Source organism: Rhipicephalus sanguineus, chromosome 5, assembly GCF_013339695.2.
Source record: "Rhipicephalus sanguineus isolate Rsan-2018 chromosome 5, BIME_Rsan_1.4, whole genome shotgun sequence".
NCBI lineage: Eukaryota > Metazoa > Arthropoda > Arachnida > Ixodida > Ixodidae > Rhipicephalus > Rhipicephalus sanguineus.
This window is the reverse complement of record NC_051180.1, coordinates 103,446,176-103,473,759: the sequence shown is the minus strand read 5'-3', so window position 1 is coordinate 103,473,759 and position 27,584 is coordinate 103,446,176. Positions and strand designations below refer to the sequence as shown.

Sequence of the window (27,584 nt, the reverse complement as noted above, 5' to 3'; positions counted from 1 at the left end):
TTGAGAAAAAGAAGGCACTTTAGAGCAATGAAACATTACCAGCAGTTATTAAACCGTATCAACAGGCACAATCTCAGACCGTTTTAATGGTTAAAGGTTATCCAGCATGTTTATCTTACCCTATTTGTACCCCGTCACTGAGAGCCTCATCTGGCCATCATCTCCGAAGCCATGGCCCCGATTCTATATTCCTTACCTTTGGGAATTGTTCTGCTACACAGACGCTGCTCGTGAATGCTGACATTTGGAAAAATAAGCGAATTCGACATGCACGTAATAACACCAGCCATGGATATGAACAGCGAATTCTGGATACAAAAAACTATTATTGTTGTTCTCAATTCTTTGAAATCCTCTTAGGCTGTTTTACTGTGTGAGATGCAAAAGCAACACAATCTTCTTGCGATGTTTTAAATGCTAGGCCTCCTTCATGAACGAAATTTTGCTTTATTATCATATCCATTGATAACTAGAGCCCCCGTTATGATAGCATTTTAGGCAAACAATTTAGAGCTGCAATTTTCTCTAATGGACTTTATAGAGGCACCATTTCTGTGAAATTGTGATTTAAAGTAGAAAGTCCACAGCAAATGAACTTTTTACTAAAAAAAATATATTCATCCTACTGCGTCTTGACAGTGTCCGATACAGTAGGCGCCAAATTTCTTTTTCTTTTTTTGATTTTTTTGCGTAGTTAAAAGTGTTAGGTCTGGAACTATCATCCTACTTATTCCACTTCACTTTCTTCTGCCAAGCGCCAGCTGTCCAAATGTTCTTTTTCTAAACGAGAAATTACTTGTGGATGCCAGACAAGGTGCTAAAAGACCTTCGTTTACTCAATAAGGACGGATCACTGCAAAAGCTCTCTGCCTTAGAAATAAAGGTAAACCCACTTACTTGTTAGTGACAGTTGTTCCGTGTTTGCAAACCCCAGATTCTCCGGGAGCTCTACCACCTTATACCTTCCATTTTTGCTGGATGTCTCCAACCATCCAAGGTTTATACCAAACACGACTCTCCTCTCCCACTTACATTCGTCCAAACAGCGTAATGTTTTAATCAGTCACACGACAAGAACTTCAGTGCGGCTTAGATAACCGGTACAAAACAATGAGCACAAACTCTTCATACCCATCCCCAAGATAAGCTTGTTTCAGACAGTGCACGGGTATACAACTGCTTCTAGATATGAAATGTGCTTATTCTGCGACGTTGCTGTAAGAGAAATAAAAAAACAAGAAGTGCAGTCAACATCAAGAACAACCATCACGCGTTGAGTTCGCTACGCACTGTTTATGTACACGCAGTGTCGAATGTTAATCGCCAAACGCATTCTCCTCGTCACTAGAATCACGCACGTATGCAGGCTACGTGCGGAAGTCTATGCTGCTGTCACGTTTCGCAGGCGTCACAACAGAACGAGCCTCTGGTAGTCCACGTAGCTCTTGTCTCAGCAATCACTTCCTTTTTGACCAAGTACACCGGGCTGGGCAGATCACGTAGGCACAGTTCGGAAGAGTCCAAACTTCTTTGCCGTTTTTATTCTCTGCCTTGCAGCCATAATTGTGTCGGGGAAGCACAACGGTTTCTCTCGGCCACACTGGTGTTCTCAGGGTGATTCAAACAGCGCTCAAAGAAATAAAAAATATATCTCAGCTCCGTAGAGCTATATACAAATTGAGGTACGTTTCTTTCTTCGTACAGACCGGATCGGCTTCATGTTAAATCCTTAAAAGAAAGCGCAAAAATCCGCCTTGTGTACGGAAGTCTGCAGTTAGTAAATGTTGTAAATGGCAAATTACAGATATTTTATTCCAGGCTGCTCGCGTAACGTTGAACAAGTTTTTCCCCTTTGCTTGGGATCTCGCTCATAGCTATCTTATATGACTGCATGTCCGAAAACTCGATTTTCTAGTGAACCCACATCAGATATGAGAGCACTCATGCATTATACAGGGCACCGGGATTTGCATTGCCGTTATTAGAAGTCTTATCGGTCACATAACCATTGCAATAGGAAGTAGTCACGTGACTACCCCAACCTTTACTATGATTCATATGTCAATCAAAAATAGGATGGGGAAATGAACGGTCTTCCGGTTAATCCATCTTTACGAACAGCACGCGTGATGGCAACTAATAATAAGTACGTCACCACTGCGAAGGGAGTATCGAGTACTCTCGTTCGCAAGGTGTTAGATGGGTGTTTAAACTTAGGGACCTCTGCATGCATACAACTCCGAATCAGCTTGAAATAAACGCACTGTATGTGATAGCGCAAGGTACAAAAGAAAAAGCACTTCTGCGCGCCTGACATGTAAGTGGCCCAAAATAAAGAACATAACTGTACGTTGTTGTAATCTCGGTATTGCACTGACCCTGAAACTCTTCTTTGAGCCCTGGCAAACACCGGTGCGTACGAACACCATTAGTCGGTTCGGAGTCGTTGTCGCTCCGGTATTCCACACAGTACGGCGTGGGAGGAAAGTACGGTCATCACAATCACTCGATGACGATGTCGCCTTGCGCAAGGCGCTGCTCCCTCTGTCAGGAGTATACGCCGTCGTTGCTTTGTATTGAGAAATGTCGATACGAGATGTACTCCTGCGGAACTTCTTGCGCTTTGGCAGGTCGCCGACGCCGGCGTCGCCGCCGGAACTTGAGGGCGGTGAGCAGCACAGCGAGCACGAGAATGAGCACGGCGCTCACGCTGCCGCCCAGGATCATGCCCAGCGTAGACAGAGTCACGCGGGTCCTGTCTGTGCGGGCCAGAGTCCGAACCTGCACAGAACACGTAGACGAGTTCAAAACGTGGTTCCTTGTAGGTACATCACACCTGAACAGCGTCGAGGCCCTTTTCCTTTTTTTTTAATTCTCTTGGTGTCCAGTACACGTGTCGGACTAAAGGTGAGGACTAAGCTTTCATGTAGGATTTCGCTAAACATACATTCTAAAGAAGCAACATTATGTAGGTCGTGGTAGTAATACAGTTTTAAGCATCAATAAAAGTACGTGTGAAGGAAAAAATACGCCGCGTTTTTCGCGAACAATGCCGCCGCCTCCACCGAAATCTACAGCTCATAAAAGCATCCCTTAAAACATTAGCATAATCAGGACTTGCTGTCAGAGTTTTCTGCACCCTAACTGATGAGCAGTGTGATAGTCATAGTTTTTCTCTCGCTCGTGTCTCTCAGTTTTTATTCTTAGCGCTGGGCTGCATATGCATTTTTCATTAACACGCATTTGAAATTACCTTTTTATTGGCCGTTTACAACCTAAACTAGTGAAAACCAATAACAAAAGCACGTAGTTAGCGAATGTGCGAAAAGTTCAAACCGGCTACCAAATCACTCGGCGAAAAATTTTCTTCCTTCCGGGTTACGATCTCTTTGCAGAGATTGGCATGTGCAACGCCGTACTTTTGCGGACAGGTGCGGATAAATTACACTTGCAAAACTTTCTGGTGCAATTCATCTTGAACGCCTCTGAAACCGACCTGTAGACACTTGCGGTTGTTGGTGGACATGTCGTAGGGCCGCTCCACGTCGGCCGTGTAGGGCGTTGGACGACCGAGGCTGCGCAGGTACTTTCCGGTAGCGGTGACGCACACCGTGTACCAGGTCTCGGAGCGCAGACCGTCCACCTCATAGCGGCGCACGCCCGGCTCGAGAGATGCGCCAGCTGCGGGCGCGGGCTCCGAGGTGGCATGGTAAGTGACCAGGAAGCCGCCGATGAGCGTGCCGTTCTGCACGTCCCACTCGAGCTGAAGGCGGTCGTGGTCGAGGCGTCGCACCTCTGCGGAAGTCATCAAGGGCGCCGGGCAGAAGTCGACCGGGTGCAGTGAGGCGACAGACTGGTTTGCCAGCTTGTCCGGCTGCGCGCAGCTCGGTTGCCGCGTGTTCAGGCGCGGGTGGTCTTGCAGCCACTCCCAGAGACCCAGTAGACGACAGTCGCAGTGGAATGGGTTCCCTGCGGAAGACGTAGCAGCTGTGAATTACAACACCGGAGGCGTGCACAGTTTGTGGAACACCTGACGTTACGTGCTTTATACAAAGTGATTCAGCTTCGCAATATTCATTGTTAATGCGACAGAAATAGAAGACAAAAAAGAAGCGTGTTTCTCCTGCTCCTTGATTTAGAGCCGTTACTTTGCAAGGCATTGCATACTTGTGCTGTCGTGCTCCTTGTATTGGTTGCAACGTCGTCATATTGTTAAACACTAACAATTATATTAACGTGTCATATTTTCCTATTCATAAATATGTCTGAACTCGTATAACACCTTATCTAGCTTGTGGTTTTGTCTTCTCATAGGAGATGCCGTGCTACTTCCCTGTAAATTCGATCGAATATCTGGTCATTTTAAAACGTACAATAACGGCAGATATTTTAAAAGCGAAGACTATAGCAGAAAATATATAAAGTAATGGGAAATGAAACACAGGAAGCAAGGTTGACTTTTTTTTTCATTTATTATCAGCTGTGTAAGGTCATGTCTTGGAGCTGGATTTATGGCGTACTACAATGTCAAACGCAGTTAGCATAGAAGTCTTTGACGTGGTAATATTTAACTAAACTTAAGCATGGCGAAAACTGATATTTTTTTAGGGCTCGTTTCGCGATTCTTGAGCACGAACAGAAGTGTAAAATCATGTCTTGGAGCTGGATGTATGCCTTACTACGGTACCAAGCGGAGTTAACACAGCAGTGTTTGACCTGGTACTAATAACGCAAAACATAAGCAATAGGCAAAAATCGAGATTATTTCAGGCCTGTTTCGCAATTCTCATGAACGGAGAGAACGTTTTGTTGTTTTCCGACATGGCCACTGAACTGGGAGTTCTTCTTTTTGCACCTTATTACAAACTTCTAAGTTTGCTTGAGGCAACCACGCATTAGTGTTATGAGACATTTATACATGCGGCATTCAGAACTGTTGCAGACACGAGTAAAACTTCGATTGATAGTACTGATGTGAGATCGAGTGAGCGTCTTGCTTTCGGAACGTTCGTTACCGATGCGTTTGCTATCCGTGCGTGCATCTGTCGTCTCGTGATTCACAGGGCTACGCGCTCAACCCCGGTACGCCGAGATACGCTGAACAAAAAGTGACACACAGCGAATCACCGGAGCTCAAGCGGATCTCAGCCTTTAATCTGCATTTTTTGACACAATGCTCTTTACAAATAGCTTTACTTGCGCTGTACTGTCACGTCGCTAAGCAGCGTATGACTTTACCTGTTCTTGTCGTTGTGTCGTTGTTCAAAGTGATACTGGAGATTGTTTTGTACGCAACAAATATTGGAGAATGTACAAAGAACCCTGTTCTTATTTGTGGGGCCTACAGAAAGCTCACGTCATCCAGTTCAAATTGCATCAACATGTACTTTTTACCATCAATTTACAGCTTCGTCTCTTCGATTACAAAGTCTTTCTATACGAGGGTAAAAGAAATGACTAGCTTTGTCGCTTGCTTTTCTGCGGATTTTCGTCAAACGCTGCCCCACGTGTCATAAGTATTTGTTTTCATGATCAACTGGTCGGTAGCTCAATATCAACAGGCTACACAAGCTGACTGTATAGCCGATTTCTTCCCACCGCACTTATTCGGCGTAAAGTGCGCTGCGAAACAGTATATGTGATGAATGTGCGCATTGTGTATGTAGTTGTTATCTAGAAGTGAACCCGCCGCCGAGAGGATATGAAGTACGCCGACTGACTTCCATGTGGCTATCGGCTCACTTACCGTGGAGGAGCAGCTCTCCTAGGCGCACCTCAATTGGTTGTAGCACTGAGCTGGAGAGGTAGGCGAGCCGATTGTTTCGCAGGTCTAAGCTGACTAGCGCCGTTAGGTTCGCGAAGGCGTTGACGGCTATCCAGACGATCTGGTTGTCGCGTAGCCACAACCCTTTCAGACCGTAGACGCTGCTGAACACGCCTTCGTGAATCCGGCTGACTTTGTTGAATGACAGGTCTAGATGCTCCAAACGTTGCAGGTCAGTGCCAAACCTGCTCACGTCCGCAATGTTGTTCCTCGTGAGGTTGATCACCTGCGCACAGCCAACCAGTGTAGTCTATTACAGGAGTGCACCTGAATGGACTGGTTGGTGCATCATTAAGACGGGAACAAAGACAGCTAGGCACGGGACAGGGATAGAACGAGAGGTCAGCTCTCTGTCTGCCGTTCTATCACGAACCCGTGTAGCGCTTTTTGTTCCCGTCTTAGTGAAGTACTTTACTGACGTGTCTATGATTATCTGGAGTTCGCCCTCCAGATAATCAGATAATCGTTAATTTAACCCAATGTCAAGACCACCAAAACACCAAACGCCCTCTCTGATCATGAGTTTGTTTGTTACAGTGCAATATTATTTAGAAAAATTCGGTTTGCAAAAGCAATTTGGAAACTTCGTTGCGAATGACGCGAAGGCAATGGGTGGAAAAGAATACAAAAAAAAAAGAAAAGAGAAACTGATACACAGCTCACGTTGAGATTTGTGGAGTGAGAACCTGAGGTTTTTGTGATCACAGAAACCAAACGAAGAAGCGCTCAAACAGAAAGTAAAATAAAATAAAATTTAATCTCTTTCAGCTCTTTTGTTGCCCCTCAAACGAAGGGCTTTACGCTGAACACAGTGCTAACACGCTTATCATTTTAGTGCAATTGTACTTGATTAACGCTGTGCAAAAAAATAATCAGTAACGTTGGACTAATCTAATTCAGTACATTCAAATTGAGAAAATCGTACATCTGACAAGCACTTGAGCATCTTGAAACGTCTATGTTTGCAAGAAACTTTGTCACGTACCTGCAGGTGGTCGATGCCCTGGAATCGTTCCGACGGCAAGATTTCTATGGCGTTGTATCCCAAATCAAGCACCTGGAGCTTTTTCAAAGGCTTGAAGGCACCGGGCGATACCTTTATGATATTATTGTGCCGAAGAGAGAGCATGGAGAGAGAAGGGAAGCCCAGAAAATCATTGGACGCTATGATGGAGATATTGCCGTGATCTATGCTTAGAGTTCGCAGTGCTGGTAGGCTTCCTTCGGTGGTAAAGTCTTCACGAAATCTGATTAGAGGGTTCCTGTTCAGGGTTAGCGTCGTGAGTTCCTCCATGTTAGAGGTTAGGAGAGAATTCGGAATGAATGTGAAGTTGTTCCCGTCGAGGGACAAGACCTGAAGTGTTCCGAGGTCATCGGTGATTGTGGAATTGATTGAGAAAAGCGAATTATGGGTGAGGTCCAGCACCTTCAGGTTTGGCAAACCACGAAATGCACCTTTGCTTATGGCCGAAATTATGTTATCGGTGAGGTTTATCTTCGTAAGTTCGACGTTTCCTTTGAAAGCGTTGCTCGGTATCGTAGCTATCTTGTTCTCTGACAGTGACAATAACTGCAAGTTCGGCAGGGACTCAGAAACCAGTGGCAAAGATCTGAGATTGTTTCCGTCAAGATGTAGTTCTGTGACATTCACAAGACCTCGCAGTTCTGTGCCATCCAAAGAATCCAAGGCATTACCTTTGATATTCAAGACCCTCAGTTGCGAAAGTGGCTCAAAAAGTTTACTAGTGATTGGGCTTATCTCGGTGTTCTCAACTTTCAAGGTCTCCAGGGAAGACAGGCCGTAAAAAATGTTATCATGAACCCCTGTTAGGTTATTACCCGAAAGGTCAAGTTCTTTGACGCTAGGTAGGTATAAGAAGTCAACCCTAGCACTAATTAGTTTGTTATTGCTAAGGTCGAGATGAGTGAGTGAGGAGAGGTCAAGGAACGATCCTGCTTCAACGTCTTCAGCCATCACGCTCGAAAGAAACAATTCCTGTAGGGGTATTTGACCTTCGAACATGTACTTTCTTATAACGTAAATTTGGTTGTGCGACATGTGCAGAATGCGCAGTTTCTTGAGCGATTGAAACGTTTGGGGTTCAATATCCATGATGTTGTTATGCGATAGGTAGAGCTCTTCGAGGCTTTCGGCGCCTCGAAACATGTCCGTGTTCACGTGGCTCAACGTGTTGTACTCGAGGTAAAGAGCCCTCAACTTTACCATTCTCTCAAATGCGCCGTCCTCGATGGCTATTATTTCATTGTGATTCAAGTGGAGTCGGTCCACTTCGATGAGGTCTCGGAATATCTGTTTCTTTATCCTCTTGAGCTTGTTCCAGTCTAGCCACAGAATATCGACTTTGTTTAGACCGCTCATGCTGTCTGTGTGCATGTTGCTAATTTCGTTTTGTGTCAGGATCAGAGAACGAAGGCTGGAAGGATACCGGCTCAGGATGTCGCCTACGTCCGTCAGCCTGTTGCCGTGAAGATTGAGATGCTGCAAGTTAGCGAGGCTCTGGAAGGCTTCATTTTCGATTGTCTCGATTCGGTTGAACTGGAGGTGCAGCTCTTGCAGATTTGGGAGCGAATAAAAAACTCCTTTCCGTATTTTCTTCAGCAAATTGTTTTCGAGTCTCAGGTCCCGCAGCTCGACAAGTTCTTGAAACGTCCCCGGTAGCAGGTCGGCAATCAGATTGCTGTCTAAAGAAAGGGAGCGCAGTTCGCGGTTGTTCTTGAACATAGTCGGGTGTATCGAACGCAGCTGGTTGTGAGAAAGATGCAGCTGGAACAAATGCGGCAGCGGATAAAAGGCGGCAATCTCAATCTGCGTGATAGCATTGTTCGCGAGAAAGAGCGCCGAGATTTGGGACGAGTTTAGAAAGGTATCGTTTGTTATCCTCAGAATGTTATTGTTGCTGAGGAGGACTTCACGAAGATGAGTCATGTTTCGGAAGGTGCCACTTTCTATGCTGTGCAGGTGATTGGAACTCAGCTCGATGGTTCTTAACCTTCTCAGAGGTGCCAGGACTTTGCGACCGAGCGTGTGAATGATGTTCTGGCTGAGGTCCAGTGCTTCCAGCTCTAGAAGATGGATGAAGCACGAGTCATCTAGGTCACTCAGCTGGTTCATGTGAAGCGACAATGAGTTTAGTCGCGGCATGGTCACAAAGCTTCTCTCGTTCAGTTCGCGGATGCGATTTGAACTTAGGTCTAGCCGTTGCAGTGCAGTGAATCTTGTAAATCCGTCGTCCGGTATGTCCTTGATGTCATTTTCAGCGAGTCTCAGTGCTTTGAGGCTCCGAAGCCTTCTGAGGGCGTTTAACGGAAACTCTTTTTGACCGCTGTCTATTAGGTTCAGTTCCTCGAGGCTGTTCTCGAGCCCTCCGAACGCATATTCTGTGATCTCGGTAATGTTGTTCTTTGAAAGTTGTAGGTTTGTTAGCTGAAGTCCGTAAAAAACGTAGCTTTCAAGTGCGCCGATGTTGTTTGAACTTAGCTCGAGAGACCGAAGTGACCTGAGGTCTTTCAGTGCTCCTTTGGGAACGTGCTTCAGTTTACTTTGCGTCAGCGATAAAGTTTCGAGGAAGTCTTCCAGGCCCTCGAAAACGCCGTCTTCCACGTTCTCCAGCTGAGTATTCGACACGAACAGTCGCGAAATAGTCCTGTTGACGAAGAATCCGGCTGGCAGCGTGGTTATGTTGGACCGCAGGTTGTATATGCTGAGCATCTTGACGGGGCTGTGAATTTCGAACAGGGTACTCCGTATTTGGTCAGGCGTGACGGAGTTGCACTCGAGGAATACGTCACTGTCGAACTCGTAGCACGGGCACCAGGGCTTCCTGTTCCAAGATGGGCACATCTCTTCCTTGGCCTCCTCGGCGCCGACGGTCGTCATCAGCAGCAGCATCGTACTCAGCAGGGGCAAGATGCAGGTTAGCAGCCAATGCCACCTTGGCATAAGACAGCGATGTGACGTGGCTCGCTGCAGGACCAGAGTCCCGCGCAGCCGGAAAGGGACCATGTCACGTTGTCGGCATCTGCGAATAAAGTACAAACAAATTGAGCATGAATTTATGTGCCTCAGAGGGCCGGTACCACGTTGAGTCTCCCGCATGAAAGGATGATAAGATAACGTTTTTATGCACCTACTACTTCGTCGCTTGTAAAGCATAAGTGTAAGGAAACGTGTCTCTACATACGTTCATATGCCACTCGCATTATTCATGGCTGTTCCATTGTGAACAGAAGGCTTTTATATTCATGAACGAACTACGCGCGCTTTTTTGTGCACATAAGTGATGTTTTTCAAATGATAATCGTAAAGCAAATCCTACAGGAATAGTCATGCGGCCAGGTCATTCAAGAACCAATATCAATCAATACCAATACCAGACGCAGTTTATGAAAATCCTAGTGAGTGACTATCCTTGTATGCACTAAGTATTTGTGCAATTGCGTACCAGCTCAGTTTTATGAAATTTCAAATTACTAACCGAAGTCGTTTCTCTCGCATTGAATGGTGTTAGTGTTAGGCGTGACGAGTGACCACATATCTCATTATTCGTGGATGTAATTTAGCTCTCAAATGGGGTATAAATACGGCACAAATGAAGCGACGCCAATGTGTGCACACGAAAGCTTTAGAAAGAGCCACTACTAGCTATTAGTAAAAACAAAATGCTGACTCCCAATGTCGGAGGGTGCAGTTTTACGCTGTACTCTACGAAGGAAAAGACACAAAGAAACAAAAATAGATTTGCATAAGAGACAAGACTTAGTAGTGTAGCCATGTTGTGAATATATTGATCAATTCACATCTTTACTAGACCATAAAGAGAAATACCTTTAACAAAAAGACACGAAGCGCACTATCAGCATCACCGGAAAGAGAATGGTGCCTCGGGGAATAAAACAGAAAGCAGAGAATGTATCTAACGGCAATACACAAAGGCCAAGAAAGGACAGATAATGTAAATATGTGCGTGCTATCGAGCTATTCACAAATACAGAGATATCTTTCCTATAGGTATACAAACCAATGAACTTTCGTTCGCCCACAATAGAAGGGGAACGCATTGCACAATAGGTGTCGCAAAAGGCAGGGCTTCTATTTCCTCCCTCACCACCGTTCACTCTCGCTGTCAACTCAAAAGGAAGGACAGGAGTGACGGGGGTGGTTCGATTGAATTCGGTAAGCCTTGTATTGACCAGCCTCCATGGCTGCCCACCGGTGTCGGAGCCGTGGAGGCTGGCAAACAGAACACTCCTTCTGCCTCGAGCACGTAAAAGAAGCAGAAAAAGGAAAGGTTGCGGAGTCAGCCGGCGTCGACCCAAGAATCGCTGGACCTGACATTCGTACAGAAGGTGCTGGCCGCGGGAAAATGCCAGCTTGAGCAGGCTGAAGATGAGAGCAACGTCTGCTGTGCGCTTTGCGCTTTGATTATTCAGGCATTCGTCTATTTTCCTGGCTCTCAGCATTTAAAAACAAAAAAAAAGCTTGCGCAATACGTCATTGGCATGCACTGAGAAAATCCGTATACCTCGTCAAGGAAACACGACATAAAGAGCAGATATGTCATGCTGGTACTTATAAACTTTAGAATAATAAATACATATTCACATTACCCACAGCTTCAATATCTAGAACATTACTCCTCATATAACTGCTGGCGGTATAGGCAGGTTCTAGGATCGCCGCACTAAACTATAGCGCAGTGAACGGCCTAACAAAATCTACGCGCAGGACGACGTTTCCAACATGAAGTCTGCCGACTGTATACTGTAGTAAAAATGATGGATTTCTTCAGCAACATGACCCAGTCGCAGCAAGAAATGTCTTGAAAAGCCAGGACGCATCAGTGTAAACAGGAAAATATCGTAATACGATGATGGAGCAATAACACGATCAATATATCCAGAATAAAAAAAACTAAAGAGATCTTTTCAACAGGCTCACACATCCTCATTGTGAATAAACTGAGGGAGTTTACTTGTGAACTTAGCTCCTTCTAGCCCGACTAAATGTTTGTATATCCTTTTTGAGTGAAGCCTGGTTGCTATATATGCCGCTATTTATTTTATATCTACTTTTACTGATTTTAATATTCATTGAAATGTCTCTTTTTTGTAATATAGTAATACTAACTTATCTTTCCTTCCATCTCTTGAGGTCTACTTTCTGCAAGTATATTCTGTCGGGCTTTTAGATGACATGTGTTACCTGAGCTATAAATTCGATATCTCATATTTTTTTCTTTCCTTGTGTTTCTATAGTGATTACTGGGTGTTTGAGAAATAACGTGGAAAGAAACTTAGGCACGAAGTTGCTGTCGCCATGAAATAGTTTCAGCGTTGCCCGTGGCTTTCACGTCGTGTATTGCACTGTAAGGTTGAATTCTTTCTTAAATCTTAATTGTTTTTAGAAACGTTTCTAAATGACCTTACAATCTTTGCGAAAAATTAGTGCTACGTGGTGAACGTATTTTTTTTTCTTGCTTTTGCGAACAAAATGTAGATGTTGTCTAGTCTGTATGAAAAGGCAGCAATAAATGCATGCACTCGTGAATTCTACGGTTTAGCAATCGACAAAATAAACTAAATTGTTCTCTTTAAGTAGGGGCAAGGTGCCGTCACGATCACTTGTCATTTAGGTGATTCATTAAGAAGGCCGAACGCGGTGACTAAATACAACTTCTTATGCAAGAACACGTCTGTAATGTGAACGTTAAGCTGCCATTGGATATACAAAAGACGATTAGAGACGCTACAACGTGTAGACTGATTAAGCGGCCTTCTTGCTCGGTATAACTTGCGGACATGCCAGGCAGGATCCGGTTATATCGGGTCATGCGATCACAACACGAGGATCGCCCAAACGCTGTGTAAAGAAGCGTGCCATAAATAGCGGTATTGATCTTCTTCTACCGATCACGTGGAGAAATTCAAAGTTGATACGCAACTAGCGGGCATTCATATCGAGTCACGGCCGAACGACGACGCGGGGGATTTCACCTCGCAGCGGGGGGGGGGGGGGGGGGAGAAAGCCAATATTGGAAGAATAAATGCGTAGTAGTTGTCTCAACTCTATGCTGGATGCCGGTTATGTGGGGGGGGGGGGGGGGGGGGGGGGGGATAGCCTTCTTACTCCTCTTCACTCAATAGCTTACTGTTGACGTGCTGTTCATGTGTTGACGTGGATCTAATAAAGAATATACATCATCCCCCGACTTCCCGCTGTCTTTGACGGGTGGGTGTGCACCACTCGTCGACGCCTTTAACTGCGTGAACCGTGTTGTATGCATTTATGCAGAATGTCCTGCTTTTTTTTTGCTTTTTTGCTCCTTTCGGCCTTCAACGCCTCCTATTACGCGTGACATTAAGCGAAGCGTACGGTGAAACGTAGCACCTAGACAGGGTTCTCAAACTGAAAGTCAACAGAGAAAAACAAGTACATATACATTATAAGAGTAGTGGAAAGAGATAAACGTGAATTTATAATGCATAGAAAACATCTGTTAGTCGAAGCGTCCGCAGAAAAATGCCATCATCTATTATTTAGATCCACTCTTCGTTCAATGGGTTTTCTACATGTTATTATATGCTCCCTAAGAAAAAAAAATAAAAAGAGTGTGTCTTGCACTCTTCGCTGAATTCTGACTTGCCGCGAATATGACTCTCTTGAAAGAAACACGTGAACTGTCTTTTGGTTCCCATGACTCTTTGCCGAGAGTAAAATCATCTCCAGAGAGAGTTCACGTGTCTCTTTCAAGAGAGGGTCTCGTTCTGGCACACTTAGTGCCTTCAGGTAGTATGCGAGGGATTATTGGTCAGCTGCCGGCTCGTAAAAATATCACGTGCTACGTGACGCCAACAGGCAGAAAAAGAGTGTTCCACACTCGTCGCCATGGCTGCGATTGGCGCTGACGAACACTCCTAGGTTTAAACGTACATATATACCCCTTAAAGTGGACGAGAAGATGACCGCCACCGTAGCTCAGTGGTAGAGCATCGGACGCGTTATTTAAAGGTCGCAGGTTCGGTCCCTGCCGGCGGCAAGTTATCTTTTCGTCCACTTTACTTCCTTCACATTTATACCCTAATTACTAGAAATAACACCCCCTACATTTTCCTTGGCATTATTGTCTGTTTGTTCCCATTAATACTGTGTCTAACAAAGAAAAACGAGCCCTTAAAAGTCACCTTCTTTCCTTCTTTCAAGACAGTCATATACGTGGGAAGTCAGAACTGACGAAAAAGTCACAGGACTCTTTCTTTTTCTTAGTGTGTCTCTACTTGCATGACATCGCCTTTACGGAAGCGAAAAAACTTTTGTGCCATAATACGTGTTTTTCTTGTTTCGTTTACTGGTTAGGCTTACTGCCACACTCCTGCCTTATTTTTCGTTTTGTAATGTAACACACACAGGATCAGCAACGACATTTCACTTCCTATTTTCACCGTGGAGATTGTGTCCACCCACCTGCTGTTGTATACAGGCAGGGCTGAGTAATTGGAAAATGTAAACAACAGTATGCGTCGTCAACTCGCACTTGAAAACGAACTTCCGTACGATACAGGAGATAATTATTGTATGGCATAGTGGTCACGTAGTCGTATGTCAAAACCCTGCGCACTGACAACATTTCTGAGAATAGGATGTTTTTCTGAATCTTATTTGATTATTTGTGCCCTGATAAGTTTTCGCTGTTGTTCAATTTTTCGTTTTACCGCAGATGGAAGGCAACGATATTTTACTCTTTTTGTCGCAGCCACGTTGTTTCTTTAGTTTCTGGTTTTGACTTTCGATGAATATTGTAATCCCGCCCTTTGTCCCCGTATTATCTGAGCCACGGTACAAATATTTAAGTGTATAACTTGCCCAAACCAAAGATAGACCCACGTCCTTGACCCTTCTGACACCGGCCGATGCCGCTATACTTCCAGCGCGAACTGAAATTTCGTCGCCGAGTTCCCCATCAACTTCTTTGCATACATTTGAGATACCTTCAGATTCCTCGCGCATACAGTATGCGGCTTAAACTTTTTTCACTTACAGAATATATCGACGTTCACTGTATTCAAACCCATTTCTGCCGCGACAGAAAAACAACCGAAACTAAGTTGCAAAGTCGAGAACGTGCGTGACGCCGAATCGTTGCTACCACTGAGTGCGCTGTCAACTTCTCAGCGACGAAGTGACTGCGCGAGATGTATGCACAGAACGAAGACAAATGCAGGAATGCAAAGCCGCGGCACCCATACAAGGGCGAAAGCACCGGGCACCCTAGTTCACTCGCGAGTACGCGACGAAAGAGCACACAACGCGTCCCTCTTTCCTTCGCAAACTTTCTGTGCACACAACTGAACAACGCCTCGCTAGCCCGGATGGTAAGCCGTGCGTGGAAACGGTCCAGGTGTGGCAGCGACGCTTAATATTCAGCTCGTTTGGCTCCGCAAACATAGCTTCCCAGGGGCGGCTACCTCGTGTGCGCATTCCTTTCTTTCGCTTTCTGAGCTGCACTCTCTCTTTCTCTCTCTCTCTGTCACTCACTCACTTTCTCTCTCCTACCTTCTCGCTCCTTCCCTCACCCTGAACTGACAACCGACCTTAGGCTGACCTCTTCCTCGCTTCTGAGCCGAGGCTGCTGCTTAATTTTTACCGAGAAGCCTACCTGCTAGGAAGCTGGTCATCCCCCTCGACGCGACCAGCCCACCGTGCGCATTATGCAACTGGAGCGCTTCATTGCGCTCATGCTCGGGATCCGGGAGGGGAAGCCGCGGGTCCTGGTTATTGTCGGCTCGTCACGGGGTTCTCCACTACTCTTCCTTTCGCCGAATGGCGAGACGTGCTCTGGCACTTCTGAAGTGCGTCCCCTTAGTTTCTCGTACGTCATAGAGGAGAGTACGGTATAAACGTTCGATATCGGAAATGACAGCGAAACAGCAAGAAAAAGAATGTAACGTAAACCTAACGCGCCTAATGAAGAAGTAGTACATAAGGAAGCAAGAAAGCAAGAGAAAATGCAGAGAGGTTAACCGGACACATTTCCGGTTGGCTACCCTACGCTTAGGGAAAGGGAGGGCGGAGTGGAAAGATGAGAGAAAGGAGGGAACGAAAAAAGTAAATGTTAAATAAATGCGCTGGCGCGTATGTGGGGGTGGCGCTGTACAATAGTCAAAAGCGTTCACACAGGTCCGTAGACCTCAAAAATCGAAAAAGTACTTTAACTGCCTTGGGAGACGACGAGCGATTGGGACGGTGCTCCAGCAGCATCTGCACGGAGAGCGTCCGATCGTCCAATAGCCGCAAAGCATCAGAAAATGTTCGTTATTTAGAGGCAAACTAAGGGCAGCGGCATCGCAAATGATCGATGTGTTCTTCGCTGCCGCAGACCACGTATGCCGCACTGTCGGTCACTCCAATTAATGTTGTGTATGCCTTCGTGAAGGCAACCCCCAACCAAAGCCTATAAACAAGCGAATCTCCACGTCGACGAAGTCCGGATGGAGGCCGCAGTTCTAGAGTAGGGTTTATTTGGTGAAGTCTCGTATGTCTTATGCTTGGCGTGTTCCACTGCGCCAGACAGAGACTATGTGCCAGGTGACGAAGCTGCCTTGCAGCATCTCTCCTTGAAAAAATAGCACAGAAGTATTTCGAAACCATCATACTGACATGTCCTCTGTTCCTTATTTTATCTTTCAATCTCCATTCCCCATCCTGAAGTATAGCTAACCTAAAACGTCCATTTTTTAACGTCCATGCATTCTCCCCTCTCACTCCCTTTCTCTCTCTCGCTTATGTTTTGCGTTTATTAACACCTTGATATAGTGCAACTGCTTGCAGCAGTTGTATCGCTTGCACCAATAAAAGTCTAGTTTACGTTAACGCTTCAAGAATTCGTTTCCACGAGCAAAGAACACTTTTTGTTCAATTATTGAGGTGTTGGATAATTCTAGCACGTATAATTTGTTACTGAATACCTATTACATGGTCAACAATTTTATAGAACGAATATTTGTGAATACTTTTGAAAACGCGGCGTAATAAAAAAGACTGCCCGCTACCAATCGGGCTTTCTGAAAAATAAGCTCGCTTTCATTGTCCTGCCATTGGGAAGCTTACCGAGCAATCCATCATGCTCGAATCGATATCAGCAGGAGGCAATCCCCCATTATTCAGTCTATCTCAAATAGTCTCAGCAATTTGTTGAAGTGAAGCTCGCAGAGCGATTTCGAAGTAACAAAGAGAACGAGCACAATGCGAGCCTTTGTTGGTTTCGCTTCACCGATGAATGGAATCTGTATACCATTCGCGATTGCAACAGCAGCAGGGAGCCAGCCTTGGCTCCAGCATTGCACTTGACAGAGAAGAAAAAAATATGGCGACGATGTCCGAAAGAACTTCGTGATTGGGTCCATGAAATAACTCAGCCAAGCAAAAGGGAAGAAAGCAAAATCGAAATTGTGCCCCATCACCGATCCTGACTTCTTCACTGCCTCTCACAGCTTAGCAAAGGCTGCAAGCGCCGCGATAGATCTATCCCCACGCGGCTGGCTCCGTGACTGGGAGGGAAACGTAAAGCTGTCTTCAAATGAAATCGACTCCAGATCTTTTGTTCCGCGACAGGAGAGCGGTAGTAAAGATGGCAGGGTCCCCACACCGGCATAGCCGATTCTTATAACGTCCCCCGACACCCAGGTCGGGCTAGTGGAACATTTTTCTGTTGGCACCAGCCCTTCTCCCCACGTTCTTTGTACTGCGTGGCTTTTTTTCTTTCTTCATTCCCAATGCGTGGCAGTTCTTCCATGCTTCCTTTTTTCCTCTTGAGCCTAGAAACTTGGTTGATTTTGTTTACTTCCACAAAGCGATGCCTTGATTGCGCCAGGAATTGTGCAGCGGGAGGCAAAAACGATGGTTTCAGAGAGACCACTCTAGCCTTGTTCCAGCTAGCCAAAGTCCGCTGGGCCCTCTACACAAGTCAGCGGTCGAGCGACGCTGGCTTGTGTCTCCAACAGTACCGCGAGCTCCTCGGGAGATAGTTACTGCTCCATCGTGGATTCAAGCACAGCCTTTAAGAGCTGAGCGATTTATCTCTCTGAAAAAAAAATTCCCGATGGTCTGTCGCGGCCATTGAATGGTCGCTTTATTGAGAATTGCCTGCTTGCGGATCGATTTGAGAAGATACGAGTGGCAAAGAAAAGGCGACTGCTTTACGACACCAACATTGGGGCGATGACTGGCGCTAGTTGGTTCATGTCGACGCTTTGGATATATGTGTGAACAACGCAAGAAACAAAGCAGTTCAACGTGTCACTTTGTCCTGTTAAAAAAGCCTGAAACACAATATCAGCATGTTCAGAAAACGCTTCAGATCGGTAGTCGAGGCTCCTGAGAACACGCGAGCCAAACGCTATAGAGCAGCACGCGGCCTGGAGTTTACAATTCTCAAAGTCAGCTAGCAATATCTCCCTCTTCTCTCAACAAATGATGCTATTTACTCAAAATCACTGCGCCATATACCTAAGTCCACGGTCATTGGCTGATTTCAGCATCGTGTCCTCCACCGTAGCCGCCGCATGATGCCGTCACGTGCCCGCGTGCGCGCTCGCGATGACACTGAAAGTAAAGCGCGTGGTCAAAGAAAAAATGAAAAGTGCTGAAGGTCATGACGCGCGCTGACGAAGGGACGTACCTTCTTTCCCCCTTGTCATCCCCCCCCCCCCTGCGTAGTTTTCAGCACGCTTGCTGGTACTAAAGGAGAGAAAAAGCGCTTAAAGAGTGCTGCAAATCCGTGCTACTCCGGTCGTACTTGACCGATTCTAAAAGTTTTTGCGGCAATCGATTGGTGAGGGCAATAAGTTTTTTTAATGATGCCATTCAATGATTGCTTGAAAAAGCGTTGCAGGGCCCCTTTAACTTGCGTATTCTTCGTTGTTATTGTTTCAAAGAGCGCATATCCACAACATCGGCTATCAACAACATTGACAAATTTGGGTAAGCGTAAACTTGTGGGTATGTTTCGTCGATATACATTGTTGCGCTGCTAAGCTCGAGGGTGCTGGTTGAACTCTCGGCCATGGCGGCCCTATCTCAATGGGAGAGAAATTTAAAGACAGCCTTGTACTCAGATTTAGCTCTAAGGTAAAGAATCTCAGGTGTTCGAAATTAATTCGTCATATTTTACTTTGGCTTTCCTTACAATCACGTCCTGATCTTCGGGTGTCATATTCCAGAATTGACTTTATTTAAGTTCATGTTTTAAAGACTGCATTATAGATTCCGCGCAAGACTACATTCTTGGAGATTACGGCGCTAATTATCGTGCAGGAGACGGCCACAATGTTTTGCTTAGCTAGTGGACCCTGCAACCTGGTTGAATTTTATTTTGTAATATGCACTAGTTGGGCAGGCGGCGCTTTACCTGTTCAATATTCCGTATCCCCCTCCCCTTAGTGACATTAAGTGGAGGGGGATAAGAAATAATGAGCACGAATATTGAGCAGGAGAGTCGCTTTCCTTTACCCCTACTTCTTAGTGTATCGTAGTATACCGGAGGCACTACTTCTGGTTGACCTCCCTGGCTTTCTCTCATTTTATTATCTTTCTCTTTTATCCGACGAAGCAGTTTGCTCGACAGGAGCTCTTTACAGTATTAAGTATGCAATAATGACTTGTGGCAGCGTATTCTTACATACTAATAAACTCATATTATAAAGACCTTATTTTCTGTATTCAGCACAACGTCGTGTGCACTCACTTCGCACAGTAATCCGGTGCAACGTTGGCATCACCTCTAAACTACGAACTCATTTAAGAAAATCTAATCCACTGCGCACACAATCTCGAAGAGTCTCAAGTATGTGCAAAACACTGTATGCGATAAGTAGAGCGAAACACTAAGACTAACCAACTTAGTGAATATGAACTGTTAGCTTACGCAAGCCACCGACAAGGCAAGTGAAATTGAAAAACGAAAAAAAAAAGGTTGTAACGTGAAAGTTGTGCTTCGGAGAGTTTTTTTTTTTTTTTTTGATGACTCGAGGGAAAAAACGCTGGTTGATGACGCGATGTAAACAGACTTTGCGAAATGAAAACTTCCGCTCAAATTGCTGACGTGCCTTGTTACCAAACACGTAGTGTCATTATATATATCAGCGTCTACGCGATTCTTCAAGAAAGACAAAATAAGAATGCCGGGAAATTCTGTGACAAGCTTGCAGCTCACAGGGCGCCAGGGACAATCAGCGAACCCTGCGCGAACATCTCTAAGAAAGTAAAAACGTAAATTTCACGACGAGAACCATCTCTTCGGCGCTGTAATAAAGCTGCAAAGGAGCCTGTGCATTTCTGCAGGTTGGTGATTGTAGCTTTTCTATCGGTGCAGGGTATCGCATAGTATACAAACGGCTAGGAAAAAAAAAGCAAAGAATAGAAACATGCACATTTGTAGATATGACAAGCGCACGTGCATCTTATGCATCAACCTTTCGACTTTAGTCTCTCATGCATCTCTAAAGGAATTCATACTTCCTGAAAACAAACTCGCCCCAACCTTAAGCAGACTTAGTTATACGAGTATTACGGAAAGTCGTTCTCGTTAGGTTTAGCTAAATGCTTGCGTTCTCGCTATTCTTTGTAATGTACCTCCTGTCTTATTGTTTGATAAGCAAACGGATAAAGTTCACGAGGAGGTTGCAAACAACTCAATCTTGCATTTTATACATTCTTCCGTGTGTTCTGAACCGATACTGAGCACTTGCATGCCGAATAAATTTGAAAAAAATGGTAATCTTGTTTCGAGCGCGTTCGACGTTAGTCTATGAAATTTAATAGACTTCTTTTTCAACTCTCGGTGCGTCTTTCTTTGAGTTAACGATGTAAACCGAACAAACTTTAAAAGAAAGCAAGAAAATGTTGCAGATGAAGTGGGGATTATATACAAAGCGTGTGTTACAATGGCTCGTCCAATTTTCTTCGCTTTTACCAAGCCAACAGAGGCTACGAGTGAATTCAAGTTTTGCTTTTGGCGCTAACAAAGATGTGGCACAAATTACATGTGGTGATATGAAAAAAAAATTTTGCGGCATTGCTTTTACACGTTTCTGCTTTTCTCTGAACCATATTTCTTATCGCTGTCAGGCACACTCGCGCGTTCCTCAATTTTCTATTTAAGATCTACGGGAAAAAAATGTGAGGAACGTAAGAAACATTAGAGCTCATTGTTTCTTTGAAGGACCTGAAAGAAAAAATGAAAGAAAAAAACGCTAATCGAGAGGTGCTGTGAGAGCTTAATTTAGGAGCCATTCATCACTCCAAAGCGATAACAAAAAACGTCAAGGATCGATGGCTTCTTTTCTCTCGATTTTAATTACTGCATTGTCTTCGACTCGAGAAAAGGAAGGATTGATCGTCTTTGCCAATATGTGGTTTTGACGTTGATAAAAGTCGTTACCTAAAAAAATCAGCTTTCTTTCGTTGTCTCCGGCCGGCTCAATAACCCAATCCTAGTCGAAAATTTCCCCAAAGAAAAAGATAGATTCAAAGTAAGACTTTGTCAAGTAAGCCTGAGCTCTTTTGAGGGAACAATATTGCCGAGCTTGTTTCTCTGATAGAACTTTGGAAGACAATCATTAAGCTTTTGAGTAAATCAGATTGACTTATTGTTTCAATGGAGAGGCACGGAACCCTTCAAAGTAATGACCTTTAATGACCGTTTGGGCAGTATGAATTTACACGCGCGTCTAACTTCTAAGATTAAGTTAGTCAAAGCAAATGCCGTCTAGCCGAGGCCCCAGGTGTAAAACTTGTAGCCCCGCAACGGTGGTCTAGTGGTTATGACGCTCTACTGCTGACCCGAAGATCGTGGGGTCCGATCCCGGCCGCGGCGGCTGCATATTCAATGGAGGCGAAAATGTTTGGGTCCCGTGTACTTAGATTTAGGTGCACGTTAAAGAACACCACGTGGTCGAAATTTCCGGAGCCCTCCACTACGGCGTCCCTCTTGATCATATCGTAGTTTTGGGACGTTAAGCCACAGATATTATTATTATTATTATTATTATTATTATTATTATTATTATTATTATTATTATTATTATTATTATTATTATTATTATTATTATTATTATTGTTATTATTATTATTATTATTATTATAAAACTTGTAAAACGAATGGGGTAAAATGGGACGGCGCGGAGTAATTAAAGGTGACTGGTAAAACAGAGCAAAACTGCAGTTGTAGCTCCAGTCGGCCAAACGATCTAATTACGAACATGTAAATTGCAACGGAATTTGACAATAATGAAGTATGATCTAAAGCAAGAATATAGCGGCAACGTACGTCACAATGGTCGACCACACCAACAGGCGAATATCTCTGCGTAAGTGTAGTACTGTTAGCTGGAAATATAAAACTTATAATTTCGGAAATCAGTCCTACAAAATGCCCGTAGAAATAGTGTAGCTGGCGCACACGTACACACACACTGCGAGTCATAGACACGCGTAATGCGAATACGCAGGTTCGTATCCCACATGCGGCCAGTTGTATCAAATGCGGCCAGCCGGCGCAAGAGAATGGCTCTTCTTTACCTTTCCAATACTTTAACTACAGAAAAGAATTTGATTTGCTTGGTTCTTTATTCCTAGGCCCGCACGAGTGTGACATCATATGTTTTAAGAAAGCGAGATTTTAGCACCTCTTCCCAAAAAGCAGCTAATGTGTCAATTTACCACGTGATTGGTGAATTCACTGCCTTTTCCTTCGGTAGAAGCTGTAAATACCTCTTTCTTTTTCTTATTTTACCGTCTGTACACTGTACCTCCTGTACGTCCTACTGGGCAAATATTAGGCGTTTGCATTCGGGAGCTTTCTGTTGCACAAGAGTATTTTGACACTTATGGTCATATACCGAAGAATATGCTATTATAAAGAAAAAAAAACGAAATGAATAAATCAAATATATTCCTTCATAAAGTGGAGAAACATCGCTGTTGCAGGCATTTTAGCTTATCCTCCGAACAACACCAGGATAAGCGTTATGCATGTTCTAAGTAAGATTTAGGTGTATTCAAAACCATTAAATAATGTGTCAGACGCGCACTCGAAGCTGTGTAGTCCATTCACTACAATAGTACAACAAGTTTATTCTCCCAGAAATAAATTCATAATAAACGAGCTCATAATAAATGAAGACTCAACTCATCCGAACGAAGCCGCATTTGGGTATCACCTTATACGTGTAATAACAAAAAATCTACAATCTTGAAAGAGAAGCGCCTCTTCAGTTAAAATAAAGCATGTAAATATGTTCCTCTTCGTTAAAAATTCACAAGGTACAGGGAACTTTTCAAAAGCCATTCTGCCAAGTAGGCAGGCAAGCATTTTAGGAAGAAGAAAAATTACTTAAACGAAGTAAAGCGAAGCTTAAACGAATTTCGGCATTTTGAAGGTGGCAAGCGCTCTTCGTTTCGCAGTTTTGGGCACGAAAAGCTTTTTATCTATATTCGAGACCACCAACCTGGCGCATTTTCGAAGCCTCGATAGCCGGTGCTGACGGGCGAGTTTACTGCCATAATGGAAAGAATCCAGAGCGACTGAGTCACAAAATGCGCTCAAGATAATGTCACTTTCACATGAAAGTCATTTATAACCCTTTATGCTCTTTGTGAAATTCGGTTGTTTTTTTTTTTCAACCCGTTCTTTATTTATACCCCGGCCTTTGGCGAGATCACTGGGAGTCTCCACTGCCTGCTCGCTATGTATGAAAAAAGATGTATAAAGAATGGTGTGGTGCCGAGGCCTCGGGGAAGTGTTTTCGTGAGTTTGTGTCGACCTCACACATGATGGCTGCGCTTCCAAGGGCCTTCTTCCGGCTTCGATCCACTTCTGTCCATCCCCGGCTCCCCTATCTGTAAACATGGTCGTCTTGCATACGCTCACTTGCTTTTTTTCCCCCTTCCATCTAAGCAATTCACTGTGCGGGCTCTACTGGCGCACAGCTTTCATCTTTCTTTTTTTCCGGGATCGAAGTAACTAGATTCTTGCTCCTTAAGCTAATTAGGAGCCTTCTTCCTGAGTGCGGTACGAGATTGGCTGCTGCTCCCTATCCTTCTCTCTCCCTCTCTCTCCCTTTCTCAAAAAGAAAAAAAAACGAAGATGAAAACGTCTAAAGAACATGCAGTAGTGTGACCCGATTCTTAATGCCGCATCTGGTCCCTCGCAGAGAAGCACCGTGGCCTTTCAACCATCCCATTTTCTCGTGCGCAGTAAACACAGAAATAACGTCGACGGAGGCGGAGGGGGTTAGGCGCAAAATGCTTCCAATGAATATAGGGGTTCCGCGTAGCGCCTCGCAGAAAGGGTGGAGGTGGGGGGAGGGGGGTAGGTGCTAAAATGAGCGCCTCGTTGTCGTTGTTTGGCCTTCGCCCTCCCGCCGAACACGCGAGAAATTACCGCACCAGCCTATCACCACGGCGTCTTCCTGAAGCTTGCTCCCCCCACCGTTCTTTGCCTGCTATATTTTTTTTTTCGTTTGCGTTTGTCTTTTATTTGTTAGGGCTAAGCACCCAAGGCCTATACCGATGCCTCCTGCCTCTTCCATTAAGAACCTGTCTTTTTTTTTCTTTCCTATTGTCTTCTAGGTCCAATTCACGTCAGCCTTGCTGCATCTCTCATTACGCAAAACACAAGCGTGTTCTCACCGTAAATATATTTACATCGTGAAGGCTACGGAGGTCGTGCGTATAGCGTCGTTCCTAATAAATAAGGTACGAAGCATTAGGCGCATTTCGGCAGCGCCGATGGCACGCTGATGGGAACCTCAAGCGTTGGGGATAGGCCTACAGCATGGTCCGTCTTGTGTACCGCATTCAGCGAACACTACCGCAGCAGCACCGGCTTGAGCTGTTCGATGCATTGCTTAGGCAATGGGGTATTCCGGTGCGTCGTCCAAGACAAAGAGGTGTTTAATTATACGGTTCTTTGTGAATTAGCATCGCTGATATCCTTCCTTTCTTATGCGGCTACGGTGAAGACTTCGTTCCTAGCGGTTCTTTTTTTATTGATGTGGAAAGGGTCTACGGAGAGCGCCTAGGGGATCCGTGCCTCCTCTTTGCCCCTTTAATGCTTTCTGCGTGCTGGCCAAGCCATATTGTGCTTGCCTATTCGAATATTCCAGTACAACAGCATTGATTCATCAGCCCATCTACGATCTAGCGGAGGGCAAAGTATTAATCATGCAACCGACCTGCGCCACTTGTATTACATTGTAGTCATGTGCCACCTGGAACACTTGCCATCTCCCCCGCCTCCACCATATGCAGCACTTAAAAGGAAGTGTAGCACACGCGTCACTAACGACATCGGTGTCGTTCGTTGCTGGAACCTAGCAGTGGCAAATATTGGGCGGTAAGGGCTTATGGCCTTCGAGGCATTCCATAGTAAAGCGCTAATGGCTTGCTTATCTTCGGCTATTTTTTCTTATCCGCATAGAAAGGGTAAATGTTACCTATGCGCGCGTGATGCTTACGGGCATAAAGGAAACATATGTATTACAAGCGCTGCTCTTCAGTCAACGTCATGCGAGGATGATTAGTGCGAGTTTGTGCGAGCCTAACTTTCTTCTTTCTCTGTCTTCGCTTATTCTGTATATTTCTATTTTTTAATGCCAACAGGTATTGGAGGTCATTTCCTTCGCAATTTCGTCATACTGTGTGTTACGGAATTCATCTCGTGGCTAGAACCTCAGAATAGAGGCGGAGCAATAAAGAAAAGGCGTGGTAAAAGAACATATCTTATGGCGTTGATGGTCCGAAACAGCACTAGACCTCTAGTGTTGCCGCACGGTGGTATCGTGGAGGGGGAGGGAAGAAAAAAGAAGCAGGGGGGAGAGGGGGCTACTTTTCCGGAACAATTTTGACAGCTTGGGGTATTTTAACGCACTTACACTTAAATAAAAGGGCATTAGAGCTTTAGCTTGGCAACCCCATCTGTATGCTACGAATTGAGGCATTCTTTGCAAGTCTTTTTTTTTTCCAATTCACAGCGCACTCTAAGAAAAAAAAGAGTATGCGTGACTCTTTTCGGAGAGTTCTGACTTGCCACGTATAGGACTCTCTTTAAATAGTCACGGTGACTCTCTTGGTGGGTCAGGGTCGGCTCGCTCTAGGAGAGTCCCCTGACCCTCTAGGAAGAGTGGAAAGACTCTCATTCGAAGGATCACGTTACCACTTATAGGGAGTCAGACGACTCTTGCCGGTAACATTCCTACGGGGGTCAAGTGAGCTACACCGAAGCGTCAAGCGACTCCACAAGTATATTAAGCTACTCCTTTGACCCTTGCTCTACTTTTGCGCGACTACTGTTGAAATAGTGGTGTATTCATTTTAAGCAAGCGCAGTAATGCTTGCCGTTCTGCCCAGCGACTGCAAAAAAAGAATAGTTCAATTTTAGCATTATTTTAATAAAACTCGTCAAAACAACACATATTTTCTAGCAAAGTTATATAGAAAGCGCGAAAAGATGGTCAGTGATTTCCAATTAAGAAGTTAAGGTATTCCTCACTTACATGCTTGTATGAGTATAGCCAACTAAAATGTGTGACTGTGATGTGCACAGTGTCATATGGTGCTAAATGAACAGCAGAAATCGCCATCATGTTTCCGTATTTATTCCTTGTGATTAAGAATAAATCAAAAAGTGGTGACGGCTTGAGGCATCAGACATGTGGCTTGCTAGGTTGTCGCTCTTGTTCAGCGTGAGCACCATGAAAAACAGTATCTGAAAACAAGAACGTGATATTATGATGAGAAAATGAAATTGCAGTAAAGGTTTGCAAAACCTACACAATAAGTGGTTCACACAGACATAATAAAGGCTAACAACAAAACAACAAATGGAAACAGGCATGGTCAGGAACCAAGTTTTTTGACGTCGAGATCAGCCATGTCATATGCTAGAATTACCGCACATAGCTCCCACAATCACGCACACTCGCTCGATTCTGTAATAACGCCCAACGTCATCGCAGTGTATGCAAATCACGAAAACAGCAAACAGAAACGAGGGAAGAGTGCACGGCCGCGGCCGCACCAACGCGCGCCGTTGAAAGTCTGGAGTTTTTCACTTTACCGGTGAAGCGTGTCCAACTTGAATGACTACCGCGTACGTTCTGGAAGCACCGTACTATATCTGCACCTCAAACTACCGTCTTTAAGCCAACAAAAACCATTATATATAGTGCGTCTGAGCGTTCTGTACACAGGCATTTTTTTTTCACGTTCCCACGCGCCGAAGCACGCGACACACTCAAGGTCGATGGAAATGTTATGAAGTAGACTAAAGTGCATCTCAAAACGACATCTTGCACATTCAGTAGCGCAGACACAACGTGCGATCAGCAAAAAATGACCCTTGATAATTGTTTGCATCGCTCACTATAAGGGAGCTTGCACAGCAACGCGCACAGCGGTGGCAACTCGTTAACTGACAGCTTTAGTTGGGCATCCGCAACAGCCCTGCGGACACAGGCTGCTGTTGGAAATGGCTGGCAGATAACTTCCGCAGAGCTGCTGCAGACGCCCAGCTAAAGCTGTATAATTAGTACCTACGAAAGCAGTACACTCACCTTTAACTGGCGCCCGTTGGTCCTGTCCGCAGCTCCAGGAATATTCCGTCCTCCAAGCGTCACCGCGTCACTTCGTGCGCGGAGCCCCGGAGCCGGCGTCAACACCAACACCACCGAAGACGCCCATGAA

At 45.0% G+C, this 27,584-nt stretch overlaps 1 protein-coding gene across 1 annotated transcript in view; it reads right to left on the bottom strand.

Moving 5' to 3' along the window:
* Nucleotides 1–1,021: 1,021 nt before the first annotated feature.
* LOC119394063 (protein artichoke) overlaps nucleotides 1,022–27,584 on the bottom strand; it is a 125,839-nt gene continuing 99,276 nt past the window's right edge. The window contains exons 2-5 of the mRNA XM_037661283.2: nucleotides 6,810–9,864; nucleotides 5,747–6,050; nucleotides 3,497–3,969; nucleotides 1,022–2,781 (exon numbers count right to left, since the gene is read on the bottom strand). Of these exons, the coding sequence (XP_037517211.1) occupies nucleotides 2,548–2,781; nucleotides 3,497–3,969; nucleotides 5,747–6,050; nucleotides 6,810–9,848 (4,050 nt within the window). The 5' untranslated portion in view covers nucleotides 9,849–9,864 and the 3' untranslated portion in view covers nucleotides 1,022–2,547. The remainder of the gene's footprint in view (nucleotides 2,782–3,496; nucleotides 3,970–5,746; nucleotides 6,051–6,809; nucleotides 9,865–27,584) is intronic.